This window comes from Lepus europaeus, chromosome 8 (genome assembly GCF_033115175.1).
Source record: "Lepus europaeus isolate LE1 chromosome 8, mLepTim1.pri, whole genome shotgun sequence".
Taxonomy (NCBI): domain Eukaryota; kingdom Metazoa; phylum Chordata; class Mammalia; order Lagomorpha; family Leporidae; genus Lepus; species Lepus europaeus.
In genome coordinates this window covers 49,798,885-49,813,294 of record NC_084834.1, presented here as the reverse complement: position 1 = coordinate 49,813,294, position 14,410 = coordinate 49,798,885, and the positions used below count along the sequence as shown (strand labels likewise).

The following is a 14,410-nucleotide window of genomic DNA, read 5'->3' as shown; positions in this document are numbered from 1 at the left end:
TGTGTTTGTCATGTTTTATTTGCATTTCCCTAAAGACTAATGCATTTGAGCATCTTTCCATATACTTGTCATTGGTGTACCTTATTTGTTAAAGTATTTGCTTAAATGTATTTATTTGAAAGACTGGGACTGAGAGAGAGAGAAAGATAGGGAAAGAGATCTGTTTTTCTTAGATTTTTATTTATTTTATTTTGAACGAGTTAGAGACAGATATTTTCCATCCACTGTTTGCTCCCCCAAGTGGCTGTAACAGCTGGGGCTGGGCCAGGCTGAAGCCGAGGGCCTAGAACTCCATCTGGGTCTCTCGCTGGGGTGCAAAAGTCCAAGGACTTGGGCCGTCCTCCAGTACTTTCTTAGGCACATTAACCAGGAAGCTGGATTGGAAATGGAGTGACTGGGATGGCACCCATATGGAATGCTGGCATTGCAAGCTGTGGCTTCACTTGCTGTGCCAGAATGCTAGCCCCAAGAGTGAGATCTTCCATCTGCTTGTTTGCTCCCCAAATGCCCACAATTGCTGGGGTTATGGAGGCCAGGCCAAAACCAATAGCCAGGAACTCAGTCCATGTCTCCCACGTGGGTGGCAGAAATCAAGTATTTGTGGGCTTTTATCTGCTGCCTCTCAAGTGGATTGTCAGAAAGCTGGATTGGAAACACACACATGTCTCAAACATTCTAAGTGGTAACTTTTTTTTTTTTTTTTAACTTATTTATTTGAAAGTCAGAGTTACAGAGAGAGAGAGAGGGAGGGAGGGAGGGAGGGAGGGAGGTCTTCTATCAGATGGTTCACTCCCCAGATGGCTGCAACAGCCGGAGCTGTGTCGATCAGGAGCCAGGAGCTTCTTCCGATCTCCAACGTGGGTGCAGGGGTCCAAGGACTTGGGCCATCTTACACTGCTTTCCCAGGCCATAGCAGAGAGCTGGACAGGAAGTGGAGCAGCCGGGTCTTGAACCAGCACCCATATGGGATGCCGGCGCTTTAGGCCTGGGTGTTAACCCACTGCGCCACAGCGCTGGCCCCTCTAAGTGGTAACTTAACCCACTGCGCCACAGTGCCACCATGATTAAATCCTTTGTTTATTTTTATTGAAGTGCCTTTTTTTGACAGGCAGAGTTAGTGAGAGAGACAGAGAAAGGTCTTCCTTCCGTTGGTTCACCCCCAAATGGCCGCCAGGGCCACGTACTGCGCTGATCCAAAGCCAGGAACCAGGTGCTTCTTTCTGGTCTCCCATGCGGGTGCAGGGCTCAAGGACTTGGGCCATCCTCCACTGCCTTCCCGGGCCACAGCAGAGAGCTGGACTGGAAGAGGAGCAACCAGGACAGAATCTGGCACCCCAACCAGGACTAGAACCTGTAGTGCTGGCGCCGCAGGCAGAGGATTTAGCCTATTGAGCTGCATCACCGGCCTGAAGTGCTTTTTTGAAAAATAGTTTTTTGTTTGGATATGAGCTCATCATGTATAAATCACAACTCCCCTCAGTCTTATTTTTTTCCATTTTATTGACAGGTTTCTTTGAATAGCATGTTTTTTTGAACACACGTATGCATTATGCTTTTTTTTTTTTTTTTTAAAGATTTATTTATTTGGGGCCGGTGCCGCGGCTCACTGGGCTAATTCTCTGCCTGTCGTGCTGGCACCCCGGGTTCTAGTCCCGGTTGCTCCTCTTCCAGTCTAGTTCTCTGCTGTGGCCCGAGAAGGCAGTGGAGGATGGCCCAAGTCCTTGGGCCCTGCACCCGCATGGGAGGCCAAGAGGGGGCACCTGGCTCCTGGCTTCGGATCAGCGCGATGCGCCGGCCGCAGCGGCCATTGGAGGGTGAACCAACGGCAAAAAGGAAGACCTTTCTCTCTGTCTCTCTCTCTCTCACTATCCACTCTGCCTATCAAAAACACACACACAAAAATATTTATTTGGAAGTCAGAATTAGAGGGAGAAAGGTCTTCCAACAGTTGTTTTGCTCCTCAAATGTTCATGGTGGCCAGGGATTGGGCCAGGCCATAGCCAGGAGCTTCATCCAGGTATCCTGTTTTGGTGTGGAGGCCCAAACACTTGGGCCATTTGAGGAGTGAACCAGCGGATGGAAGATCCTATCTGTGACTCTCCAATTCTGCCTTTCAAATAAATCTTAAATAAATAAAAATACACATTTTTTAGAAAAGCTTTTAATCCTAATTTTAAAGTTATGCACAGCTATGAAAAATTAACCTGTTAATTAAGTACTGTTCTATTATGAGGGAGTTTCTAAATGCTTATAGAAAAATGTAATTAAAATAGTTTCAGGACAGATTATTGGTCTAATGGTTAAGATGCCAGTTAAGACATTCAAGTTGGGGCAAGTGTTGTGGCACAGCAGGTAAAGTTGCCGCCTGCAATGCTGGCCTCCCAAAGATGAGCACTGGTTCATGTCCCAGCTGCTCTACTTCCAATGCAGTTTTGTGCTAATGTGCTTGGAAGAGCAGTGAAAGATGACCCAAGTACTTGGGCACCCACCATCCATTTGGGAGACCCTGAAGATGCTCCTGGCTTCAGACTAACCAGTCCTGGCTGTTTCAGTCATTTAGAATGTGAACCAGCTGGTGGAAGATTTCTAACTGCCTTTCAAATAAAAATAAGTAAAAAAGAAAAACAAACTTGAGTTCTACATCAGAGTACCTTGGGTTCAGTCCCTGGCTCTAGCTTCTAGTTCCATCTTCCTGGTAATACAGACCCTGGGAAGCCCCTCTGATGGCTCAAGTAAGTAACTGGGTTGTTGCCATCCACATGGGACACTTGGATTCAGTTGTTGGCTCCCAGGTTTGGCCCAGCGCAAGGCTCTTGCCAGTATTTGATGGGAGCTTTCTTGTTCCTGATGCCTCTCTGCCGCCACCCCCACCCCAAGTTTGTTAGTTGAAATTCATGCATATTTGTTCCATAATATACATTTTCTCTCAACATTTTGAAAATCTCTCGTAGGCATGGATTTCAAAAGTATTCTCCACTGAAATGAGCTTTGCTTCCATTTTTCATGAACTTTTTGAAGGACCCTCATTAAAGGCATTTGTGATTACACATGTGTTCACAAACTAAAATATCTTGAGGAAATTTTGATCTTGTTTGATTTTGTCCTTATACTGGAGCACTAATTTTATTTTTTTGGTGAGGTGGGGGGAAACACCATAGCCTAATGGCTAAAACTTTCTGTTGTGGACAGATAATGAATGGTTTTATTCCTAGCGTTGCATCATACTATGTCTGGTCTTTTATTAAGCTTCTTTGAGCTTCAGTTTCTTCATCCATAATTAGGAATAACACCTACTTTTTGGGGGGGAACTGTAAGGAATTTTGTGTGCTTGTGTTACCATGTAAAATACAATGTGTACATTTTACTTATATTTTTAAGGGAAGAGAAAAGAAAATAGAGGTATGAAATATGAAAAAAATTAACAGTAAAACTTAATTGATAACAAGCCTTTTGCTTCTAGTTGATGCAGTAATCTTTGAATGACTGTTCCAGTTGTGAAAACATGTGCTGTCAGTTAAATAAGTGATAAATCAAGATATTTATTACTTTGCAGGGGTGGGGAATGTCCACCCTTCAAGCCATATAAAACCTGCAAGATAATTTGGTCTGGCCCTGCCAAGGCAACTGCAGGTGGGACTTGAAACTCTAAATAAATCTACTGCAGGCTAATTTTTACATCGATAATTTTGTTTGACCTGTGAATGATTATAAATATCCAATGGCCCTTGAAGGAAAAAGTTCCCCATCCCTGCTTTATAGGAACAACTTTTTTTTTTTTTTCCCCCCACAGATTTTGTTTGAGAGGTAGTTACAAACAGAGGGAAAGATAGAGAAAGGTCTTCCATCTCCTTGTTTACCCCTAAAATGGCTGCAATGGCCGGAGCTAGGCCGATCTGAAACCAGGAGTTTGCTCAGGTCTCTGACATGGATGCAGGGTCTCAAGCACTTGAGTCATCCTCCACTGATTCGCAGGCCCTGAACAGAGAGCTAGATGGGAATAGGAGCAGCCAGGACACCAGCAGTGGCACATATGGGAGTGCTGCTACTACGCCTGCTATACCACAGCACCAGGCTCAGGAAAAATATATTTTAAAATTTTCTGTAAGCAGTTAATTCATGGGAATTATTAGAATCATTTGCTATAATATAGTATAGCATTTCAGGTTTTCTAATTTTTAGGATTTTAGAAGTATAGGATATGCAATGAAAATTTACTGTGAAAATTCCTTTTAATAGGCATTGAAGGATAGCACAGAAGTAGAAATTGTGGATGAGAAAATGAGAAAAAAGATAGAACCAGAAAAATGGCCAATTCCAGGCCCTCCTCCACGTAATGTGCCACAGACAGACTTCTCTCAACTGATTGATTGTCCAGAGTTCGTACCAGGCCAAGCCTTTTGCTCACATACAGGTAACAGCTTTTCTTCTAGAGCAAACAGCATAACAGTGGGCTATTTGGTCCATTTACCTATATATTTTTTTTAAGTTTAATTGGCTTCTGTAGGATAATTAAAGATAAATAAATGACTTTTGATGCTCCAAGTTCTATTCTTACTGCTTCCCACATAAAACTCTAAGTTAAATAGGGATCTAAGAATTATGAGTGAAATTTTCTCCTGTTTCTTGTTCAGAAAATTATACGTGTACTTTGTCACGTAAGGAGTTTATACTATCTTTTAATTTTACTAAAGGACCATGGATGTATTATCCTACTCTTCCCCTTATAAATTGTAATAGCCTGGAAGGATTAGAATAGTCTACAAATTTTATGCTCAAATGATATAGTTTTCCTTTAATTTTGTTACCAATGTGCTTCAAACTTATTTCGAAAAACTAAAATGAGTACATTCTAAAGAAGAATTGGGGTTCTCTTTATCCTGCTTGTGTTTAGAATTTCCAAAAACTGCTTTAATGTTAATAAATTTTTTCCTGGATCATTTTTAAGATATTCCCTCTTGGGAAAAAATGTGTGCTTAAACTTTTTTCAGTCAGGGTGATGATCTACTGATGCTCTACTGATGTCATTTGATCGGAATATGCAATGGACTAGGTGATTCACTGCAATGCGTTATAAACATTGGAACAAATCGTGCTGCAGAAATGAGAGAGATCGGACTGTCTTCTGTGCAAGAATGTCTACTCAACTCCTTGTGGAGGAGGTTGGGCCAACACGACAGCAGAGATAACCACCTTTGCGATGATGATGTGAGACAGACCAGAGGACTGCTATTGTTTTTATAGGGGCTGCCCATTTCTGTGTAATTGGCTGGGCTGCATGGGCTACTTTTATTCACGGGTGGGAAAGTTAATTATTATTCTGGAAATACCACAAGATTCTGTTTTTTGTTTCCAGGCTTATGTAACTATGTCCAGATCAATAAAGCAGATAAAGAGAGGTTTGAATAGCATTTCCCAGAGTGTTAGGTCCTTTGCTATTTGATTTGTCCTTCAGCATGGTGTACATTGCAAAGCTGACATGTTGTCATGATACTTCGTAAGGACTTTCAGATTTGTTAGCATGGACACTTTACTGGGTAAGAAACTGAAGATATGAATGAGGATTTTTTTCTTTACTCTTCAAAATGTATTTTTAATATATCAATCTGAGAGACTTGCCCGTCAGAGCATTGATGATGGACAGTCTCACAGGTATTTTTATCTTATATTTCTTTGTCAGCCCTCTGCTTCTAATCCCAGCAAGCAACTTGGGCAGATGTTTTAAAGTTGAAGAAAAGTGACATTGTTTTAGAGTTTTTTTTGTTTTGTTTTGTTTTGTTTTTTGAAGGTATAATGGCTGATTGTATAAGTTAGATTTATTTATTGTGTAAACTTGGGGTCCAAGATGACATTTTTAACCAGCTTATGAACAGGCATAGGGCAATGGATAATACAGAAAATCCTTTTTATACAGAGTAGCTAAGATCAGTCAAGTTGGTGATAACTTGTCCAATAAGTATTTATGCATTATTAATAAAATTACAATGATAAAATCAAAATGTCTTGTACATTTTTGTGTTTTTTATATACTCAAATTCATACATGTCCATATTGCATGAAACAAATCAATGTGTATTTAAATGCCAAAATTTTTAGGTTCTTTACACATCAAATTAGATGATTAAGGAAGAAATACTGAAAGAACATTCTATTTAGAATCATACTAATTCTCGTTATGTCATAGGAATAAGTATGTAAATAAATTTTTCCAAGAATCCCCTAATTACTGACCTTGTGTAAAGAAAACCTAGATTGCCATGGTCAAGGGAGAGTAGTATGTTACCAAAAGTCTGAAGTGAGAATAAGGGATAGGAAGTGTAGGCTGATTTTATATATGTACCTTTAGGTAGAAAAAACTAATGAAACTTTCATATATCTACTTTCATCTCAGATTAGAAGTCCTTAAATTTTAGAAACAACCCTTGGTGTATACTTTTTGAGGGATTTATATGGTAAGATATTTTAACATGGTCCTTTTCATCAAAGAAATTAAAATGTCTATTTTTTCCTCATTGGAGGTTGAATTGTCTAACATGGGTTGACATTTGCACTGGCAGAAGACCTTAATGCACCACAAAAGGCTGATTATGGGAATGGTAAGATTACTTTTGCAATGTAGGCCTTTGCAGTGCCGTGGATTTAGTACTGTACTATCAATTCTTGAAAGGATTTGATTCATCAGAGCTGAGAGGTCTGGTATCTGACATTCTTGTTTTTTTTTGTTTTTGAAGCTATGGGACTTCAATTAAAATCTTGATGGACAGCAGTCTTCTTCAAAGCTCCACACATAAAAAATATAATCCTCTTAAAAACTTCTTAGAGTTACCCAGAACAGTGATTTCTCTCATGGTGGGAAAAAGAATCATAGTAGATAAATATGGAATATGTATGGTGATTTGTCTTTGGAGAACCAAGTTGATAATTTTCATTTGATAAAACCAGCAAAGATAACTTTTCTGTGTTCTCGGAAATTGTAACTTGTATTAAGATATGTATCTGAATCTTTTGTTTATAAATTAATGTCAGGTAACTGAAATCATTTAAACTCATTTAGTCTTGGAGGATTGTTACTGTTACCCTTAAATTTCACACAAGTATGTAGTTCGAAATCTTCATTGTAAAAGAACACAGATCAGAAAACAGCATATGTGCTGTTTATTAAATGGTGAACACCTTTAAAAGTCTGATCCTAAGACTTTTACCCGAATTCTTTGATATTCTGATATTTCATTTCTAAGCACATGTGTTGTGAAAGTAGTTAAGCACTTCATGGTGGAAGCATAATACAAACGTGAAGAACATTTAGCTATGATATAATAAACTGTTAGGCGACTATTAAAAGATTTAATTTTTCTGTTAAAAGTAGCTACTGAATTTCCTGCCACATGCTAAGTGCTGTTCTTATCATTTGTGCATGTAGTATACATAGTTATTTAGTTAATTCTCAGAATAGCTTTATAAGGAATTTGATAAATCCGCAAATGGTAACAGGGGTAGTGATTCTTAGTCTAATTTTAAAGCTATTCATTATATGAACATATATAATTCACAGAATTATAAAGTAAGTTCTCTGGTCTTGGTGTGATTGCTCTAACTAGACTAGTAGCTTAAAGATTGTTTCATTTATACTGCTTTTGTGAATGAATTGGTGATATGTGTTCCATTAAGAAAACTGTAGAGTGGCAGTGTTTGGTAGAGTGAGCTGTACACAAAATTTGAAACATTTTAGTAGCTGTAGAGCTACTAAATTTAATATTTTCAGTAGTTAATTTAGTTCAACATCCAAAAATTATAACATACTCAATATGAAACTTATGGCACTATTTTGGGGATGAAAGGGACACCAAGTCTTTGAAATCTTTGTGTTTTATACCCAGCACATTTTCTCACTAGCCACATTTCAAGTGCTCAATAGCTGCATATAACTAGTGCCTACCATACTGAGATGCACAGTTCTAGATCTTTTTTTCTATTCTAAAACAAAATACCTTCTTTAAAAGTAATGCAACCTGGTGGTTGAATCCATGTGTCCATAAAGCCATCTGATTTTATCATGTGGATGAGAGTAAAAACTTCTCAAACCCAGTCCTGAAATGTTCCTTTCATTTAGAAACTAAAAAAAGGATTTTTGGTATCTAAGCTTAGTTTTATACATGTAACATTCAACTCTGCATATTTTCAGTGAGATGATTGAGAAATAAAATAATATTTAGAATTTTATAGTATACATAAAAATCAATTTTACATGTATTTGAGATTTACAACATGTTATAGTATATGTTTTTCTAAAACAATGTCCAAGTTAATTTTACTTCCTCTGACCTGAAGATGAATCTAACTTAAAACATTTACATTTTTTCCTGAAAGTAAAAGAACATAAGGGAGATAATTTGGAGATTATATTTTGAGTGTATAATTATTTTGATTAAAAATAAACCAGAAGTTGCAGGGATTTGGAGAAAGGTCTTTTAAATATCAACAGTTTTTAAACATCTTAAGTGTTGTGTTTGGAGTTTTGCACTTAACTTTAATGTGACTCTTCACAGTACAGGTATGAGCCATGATAGTAAGTGGGCATACTGCATTCACTGCTTGAAGCCAAGCCTTGTTAAACAAAGGAAATAAGGAAAGTAGGAGCAATGGCTGCTTTCGTTCAGATCCTAGTAGAATAATTAATTTTACCTTTAATAAATGTGTTTAACTTAATTATGATTTAAGAGTATTTGAGAGTCTGCAATTTTATTATAATCTTAAAATTTTAATCTAAGATTCCACAGAAAACTTGATTCCCAAAGAGACGTACTGTTAAAATTAGTGACTTACATTGATATTTATGAAATGCTTGAATGTAATGTACCGATCAGTGTAAGGATCGAACATGTTTCTTTTATTATTCAGTGGCTTCGCTTTTGAATAAATCTTTTAAGTTCTCCATTTTTGAAAGTCACTGGAAAAGTTGTAGTTGAGATTCTTTCATGTTTTTGTGAAAAAAATATCAAGCCCAAGTTAAGGAAAAACTGAAATGTGTTTTAATGGTAAGCCAGTATCATTTTAACTGTAGAACTAATTTAAAATTTTAGAGTCTGCCCCAAATTCTCCAAGAATGGGAAGTCCATTGAGTCCAAAGAAAAATACTGAAACAAGTAATCTTCAAGCAATGTCTAGAGGTTTGTCTACAAGTTTGCCTGACTTGGACTCAGAACCTTGGATAGAAGTAAAAAAGAGACATCGTCCACCCCCAGTGAAATTGAAGGTTAGTTGTTACAGACTCAGTATGTTTTATTTTTTGGGTGTATATGTAAATTTTGAAAAAATAAGAAATTTTAACGCTTGGAATTTGTTAACCTTCAGTAAAAACTTAAGAAGTTAAAAACCAGAGAGAATCTGCCATCTGCTGGTTCACTCCCCAAATGCTTGAAACAGTACTGGCACAGGTTGAAGCCAGGTGCCAGGAACTAAATCTGGGTCTCCTGTGTAGGTTGTAGGGAACTAAATACTTGTTTTTTTTTGTTTTTTTTTTTTTTTTTTTTTTGACAGGCAGAGTGGACAGTGAGAGACAGACAGAAAGGTCTTCCTTTGCCGTTGGTTCACCCTCCAATGGCCGCCGTGGCTGGCGCGCTGCAGCTGGCGCGCTGCAGCTGGCGCACCGCGCTGATCCGATGGCAGGAGCCAGGTGCTTCTCCTGGTTTCCCATGCGGGTGCAGGGCCCAAGGACTTGGGCCATCCTCCACTGCACTCCCTGGCCACAGCAGAGAGCTGGCCTGGAAGAGGGGCAACCGGGACAGGATCGGTGCCCCGACTGGGACTAGAACCCGGTGTGCCGGCGCCGCAAGGAGGAGGATTAGCCTAGTGAGCTGCGGCGCCGGCCTGGGACCTAAATACTTGTAACACCTGCTGCTTCCCAGGTTGTATGTTAGCTGGAAGCTGGAATGGAGAATGGATCTGGGACTTAAATCTAGGAATTCTGATAGGGGTCACAGGCTTCTCAGCCACTGGCTTAATTGCTAGGTCAGATGCCTATCCCTGAATAGGACGTTTTAATCCCTCGGGTGCAAAGTAGGAAGAAAGGAAGCATTAAGGATTTAAGAGTTATTCTCTACTGGAAGAACGGGAAATGTTGAGATTTTGCCTCTCTAGGATACATTGGCAATATTAGGATTCATTTTTGGTTGTTATAACTAGAAGAGTGCTCTTGAATCTAGTGGGCAGAGGCCAGGGTTACTGACAAAAAGTTTATAGCGTGCACAGGCACCTCCCCCCCTGAAACAGTAAAGAATTACAGGATTTAAATATTGTTAGTGTTAAGTTTGAAAACCTGATGAAAAAGAACTTACCAATGGTGGTTAAAAGTAACATACTATAATGTTAACACATTTTTCTCTGCCTCAGGATACATTTTAAACTTGTAAAGGACCTTTCTCAAAGAATTTCTTAAAGATCCTAAATAATTTCTATGATTTGTCAAGGTTACCAAGAAGGAGAGTGTCCTGGACTCAAGTGACAAAAATTTGTACCATATTTCATTTATTCTGAGATTTACATTTTTTCTTCCACATTTAAAATCTCTGTGATTCAAGATTTATTTTTCAGTGGTATAAAAAATAATGGTTTTCTTGAAATTGATAATATTTCATGAAGCAAAGCTTTTGGAAGGGTTGGTACTAAAAAAGGGTTGTTTTGTGGAGGGCTGATATTTGTGTTGGAATCTAGTTTTTTGGTTTTTTTTTTTTTAAGATTTTATTTATTGAGGTAGAGTTACACAGAGAAGGAGAGACAGAAAAAAGGTCTTCCATCTGCTGGTTCATTCCCAAGATGGCTGCAATATCTGGAGCAGAGCTGATCTGAAGCCAGGAGCCAGGACCTTCTTCCAGGTCTCCTACATGCGTGCAGGGGCCCAAGGACTTGGGCCATCTTCTACTGCTTTCCCAGGCCATTACAGAGAGCTGGATCGGAAGAGGAGCATCCTAGCCTGGAACAGGCGCCCATATGGGATTCTGATGCTGCAGGCGGAGACTTTGCCCATTACATCACAGTGCCGGCCTCTGATTTTTTTATATCCAAAGAGGGAAAATAGATCTTGCATCTGCTAATTCGTTTCTCAGATAGCTATAGTGTCCGGGACTAGGCTAGGACAAAGCCAGGAGCTTTTTCCAGGTCTCCCACATGGGTAGCAGGGGCCCTGATACTCTGCTTTCTCAGGTGCTTTAGCAGGGAGCTGAATTGGAACTGGAGGAGTTGAGACATGAACTGGTACCTGTGTGGGATGCCAGCATCCCAGGCAGCTTTGTCACAATGCCAGCCTCTGGAGTCTAGCTTTTAAAATGTTATGAGAACTGTTTATAGAGTCCAGGATATTTCTGTTGTATAGCCAAGGATTGCCAGTACTTTTTTTTTTTTTTTTTTTTTTTTTTTTGACAGGCAGAGTGGACAGTGAGAGAGAGAGAGAGAGAAAGCCAGTACTTTTTTTAAGACCTAAGATGAGAGAGCAGGTTAAGCCACAGCTTACAATGCTGGCATCACTTATTGGAGTATTGGTTCAAGTCCCACCTATATCCCTTCTCACCCAACTTCTTGCTGATGCGCTGGGAAAGCATTGGAAAATGGCCCAAGTACTTGGGTCCCTGTTGCCCATGTGGAAGATGTAAATGAAATTTCTGGCTCTTGTCTTTAGTCTGGCCCAAACCTGGCTATTGGGACTGTTGGGAGTGAACCAGCCATGGAAAATCTGTCTGCCTGTCTTTCCTGTCTGTATGCCTTTAAATAAATCAATCAATTTCAGGGAAAAAAATCTTGACTAGTTATTCTTTGTAGAATTCTGAAGATGTTTTCTGTTGTCACTCAGTTTTCCTCTAATGATGTAGTCCCTTCAGATGCTTTGTTATCAAGTGACGTTTTTTATTCCTTTCGGATACCTTGTATCGAATGACTTTCTTTTGAAGATTTTTTTAAGATGATTTATTCATCTCTGGAAATTTCAGGATGAAGTGCTTTGGTGTAGATCTGTTTTTATTCATTGTGCTGAATATTTGTGTCTTTCAATTTGGGGAAGCTAATGTTTCCCTTTTTCTGGTATTTTCCTCTGATGTTGGACCTCCTTGGTTGTCACATTGCTGGAGTTGAGGGGTCTGAGATTCTCTTGGGACTTTCGCCATTTCCATCAATTTTTTGTTTGTTGAAATCTTTATCTTTTAAAATGTATGCTTCACCTTATGTTTGGAGATTTTTGTTAATATTACTACGTTGGTATGGATTTCTTTTGTGGTCCTGTAGATTTGTTCACCTAAAGGTTGGTTTTGCAGAATGTGAGCTAAGATTGTACTTTCTTGGTACTTGGAGTTCTAGGCAAAGAACCAGAAATGCTGGCTCTGGACCTCCATGATTACTAAAATAGGGAATACTTTTCACTTAGAGGCAAGATTCCTTAGTAGATTTCATTTATTGGTGAAATTATCTTGCCTTTTCCTCACTGCACAGCTGTTTTAGAGCTTTAGAATACTCCTGAAAGTGTTCATCATCATTCTAGCCTCAGGACTTAAAACATGAACCCTCCTTTAGTGAGTCTTTTTATTTTGTTTGGAAAAAAATTATTGGACTTTTAGTTTAAAAAAAAAAAAACTTGAGTTTCATATTCTCAGATAAAGGGATTGGGGCAGACTGTTCTAGCTGTGTTTTGTAGTTGGTTTTCCAAATAATCTGTTTAGATGGCTGTTGCATGATTGCCAATCTGTCATGACGGCCTTCTACTACCTGCTGCTGCATGGTTCATATGCTGTCACATAATCCATTCTTGCTCTTGATACCTGCTATCTCAAGGCTTTCTAGGATCCAGATGGGACTACCAGTGGCTTCTGCCTCCTGGCAGCCTTACTTTTAAATCTGCTGTAGGTTGCCATTTCCTGTATTCTTATATGTTACTAATATAATCCAAGTTACTTTCTGCTTTCTGGAAATTCAAGAGTTTCTGATCTTCTGACTGTATTACTTGTTTCCAGTATCAATAAGGATTTATTTTTTTCATTACTGTGTATCATTATTGTAAATAAGCATGCATACTCAAGTCATCTTCAACTCAAAAATCTCTTAATTATAAAAGTGATTTATGCTTGAAATATAAATATAAATGTAATTTATATATTTATAATATATAAGATAGTGCCCAGGGTTTACTGTTTTTTTTTTTTTTTAAAGATTTATTTTATGGCCGGTGCTGCAGCTCAATAGGCTAATCCTCCGCCTTGCAGCGCCGACACACCGGGTTCTAGTCCCGGTCGGGGCGCCGGATTCTGTCCGGTTGCCCCTCTTCCAGGCCAGCTCTCTGCTGTGGCCCGGGAGTGCAGTGGAGGATGACCCAATTGCTTGGGCCCTGCACCCGCATGGGAGACCAGGAGAAGCACCTGGCTCCTGCCTTCGGATCAGTGTGGTGCGCCGGCCGCAGGGCGCCGGCCAAGGCAGCCATTGGAGGGTGAACCAACGGCGAAGGAAGACCTTTCTCTCTGTCTCTCTCTCTCTCTCTCTCTATCACTGTCCACTTTGCCTGTCAAAAAATAAATAAATAAATAAAAAATAAAAATTTATTTATTTGAAAGTCAAAGAGAGAGAGAGAGAGAGGTCTTCCTCTCTGGTTCACTCTCCAATTGGCTGCAATGGCCAGAGCTGCGCCGATCAGAAGCCAGAAGCCAGGAGCTTCTTCTGGGTCACCCACACAGGTGCAGGGGCCCAAGGATTTGGGCCATCTTCTGCTTTCCCAGGCCATAGCAGAGAGCTGGATCGGAAGTGGAGCCGCTGGGACTCGAACCTGTGCCCATATGGGATGCCATCACTACAGGTGGCGGTTTACCAGCTATGCCACAGTGCCAGCCTCAAGGGTTTACTATTATTAACACTTTGGTGTTTATTCTCAGGTTGTTTTCTTGTACCTACAAGTGAAAAACAAGCTATATAGTTTTTTTTTAAGGAATAGTTGATTTTTTATTATCATTTTTAAAGATTTGTTTGAAGGAGAGGGAGAGTTAGAAGAGAGAGAGATCTTCCCCTTTTCATATCCTAAATGACTACAACACTGGGGGTATATAGTTGTAAAAAATAAGTTTGCAGTGTTTTTTCCAATTTGCTTTTTTGTTTTAGTAGAAATCTCATAAATAGCTTTCCATTTAATAGAATATTAGCTTTATAAGGGCAGAATTGTTAAATGTTTTGCATTATACTGCCTAGAACAATGCCTGGCTTATAGGGTGCACTTACTATTCACTGACTGAAGATAGATCTACATCTGTAAGAATTCTCAAAGAAGATGAGGAATTGTTTTATTCTCAACAAAGAGGAGTTAGCATGAGCTGAAGGATGATAGGTCAGAAAATGCCCTGTGGGGCTGGTACTGTGGTGCAGCTGCTTAAAGCCCCAGCCTGCAGCACTG

The 14,410-nt window shown here is 39.3% G+C and overlaps 1 protein-coding gene across 9 annotated transcripts in view; it reads left to right on the top strand.

The window, feature by feature from the left end:
• The window catches only part of LARP1B (La ribonucleoprotein 1B), a 142,408-nt gene that overhangs the window by 29,020 nt on the left and 98,978 nt on the right, over positions 1-14,410 (top strand). For 8 of the 9 annotated variants that reach the window (XM_062199640.1, XM_062199634.1, XM_062199633.1 and 5 more), the window contains exons 9-10: positions 4,237-4,411; positions 9,078-9,250. In XM_062199640.1, the coding sequence (XP_062055624.1) occupies positions 4,237-4,411; positions 9,078-9,250 (348 nt within the window). Of the gene's footprint in view, positions 1-4,236; positions 4,412-4,988; positions 6,588-9,077; positions 9,251-14,410 lie in introns of those variants that run through there. The other variant, XM_062199643.1, reaches the window with a different exon arrangement.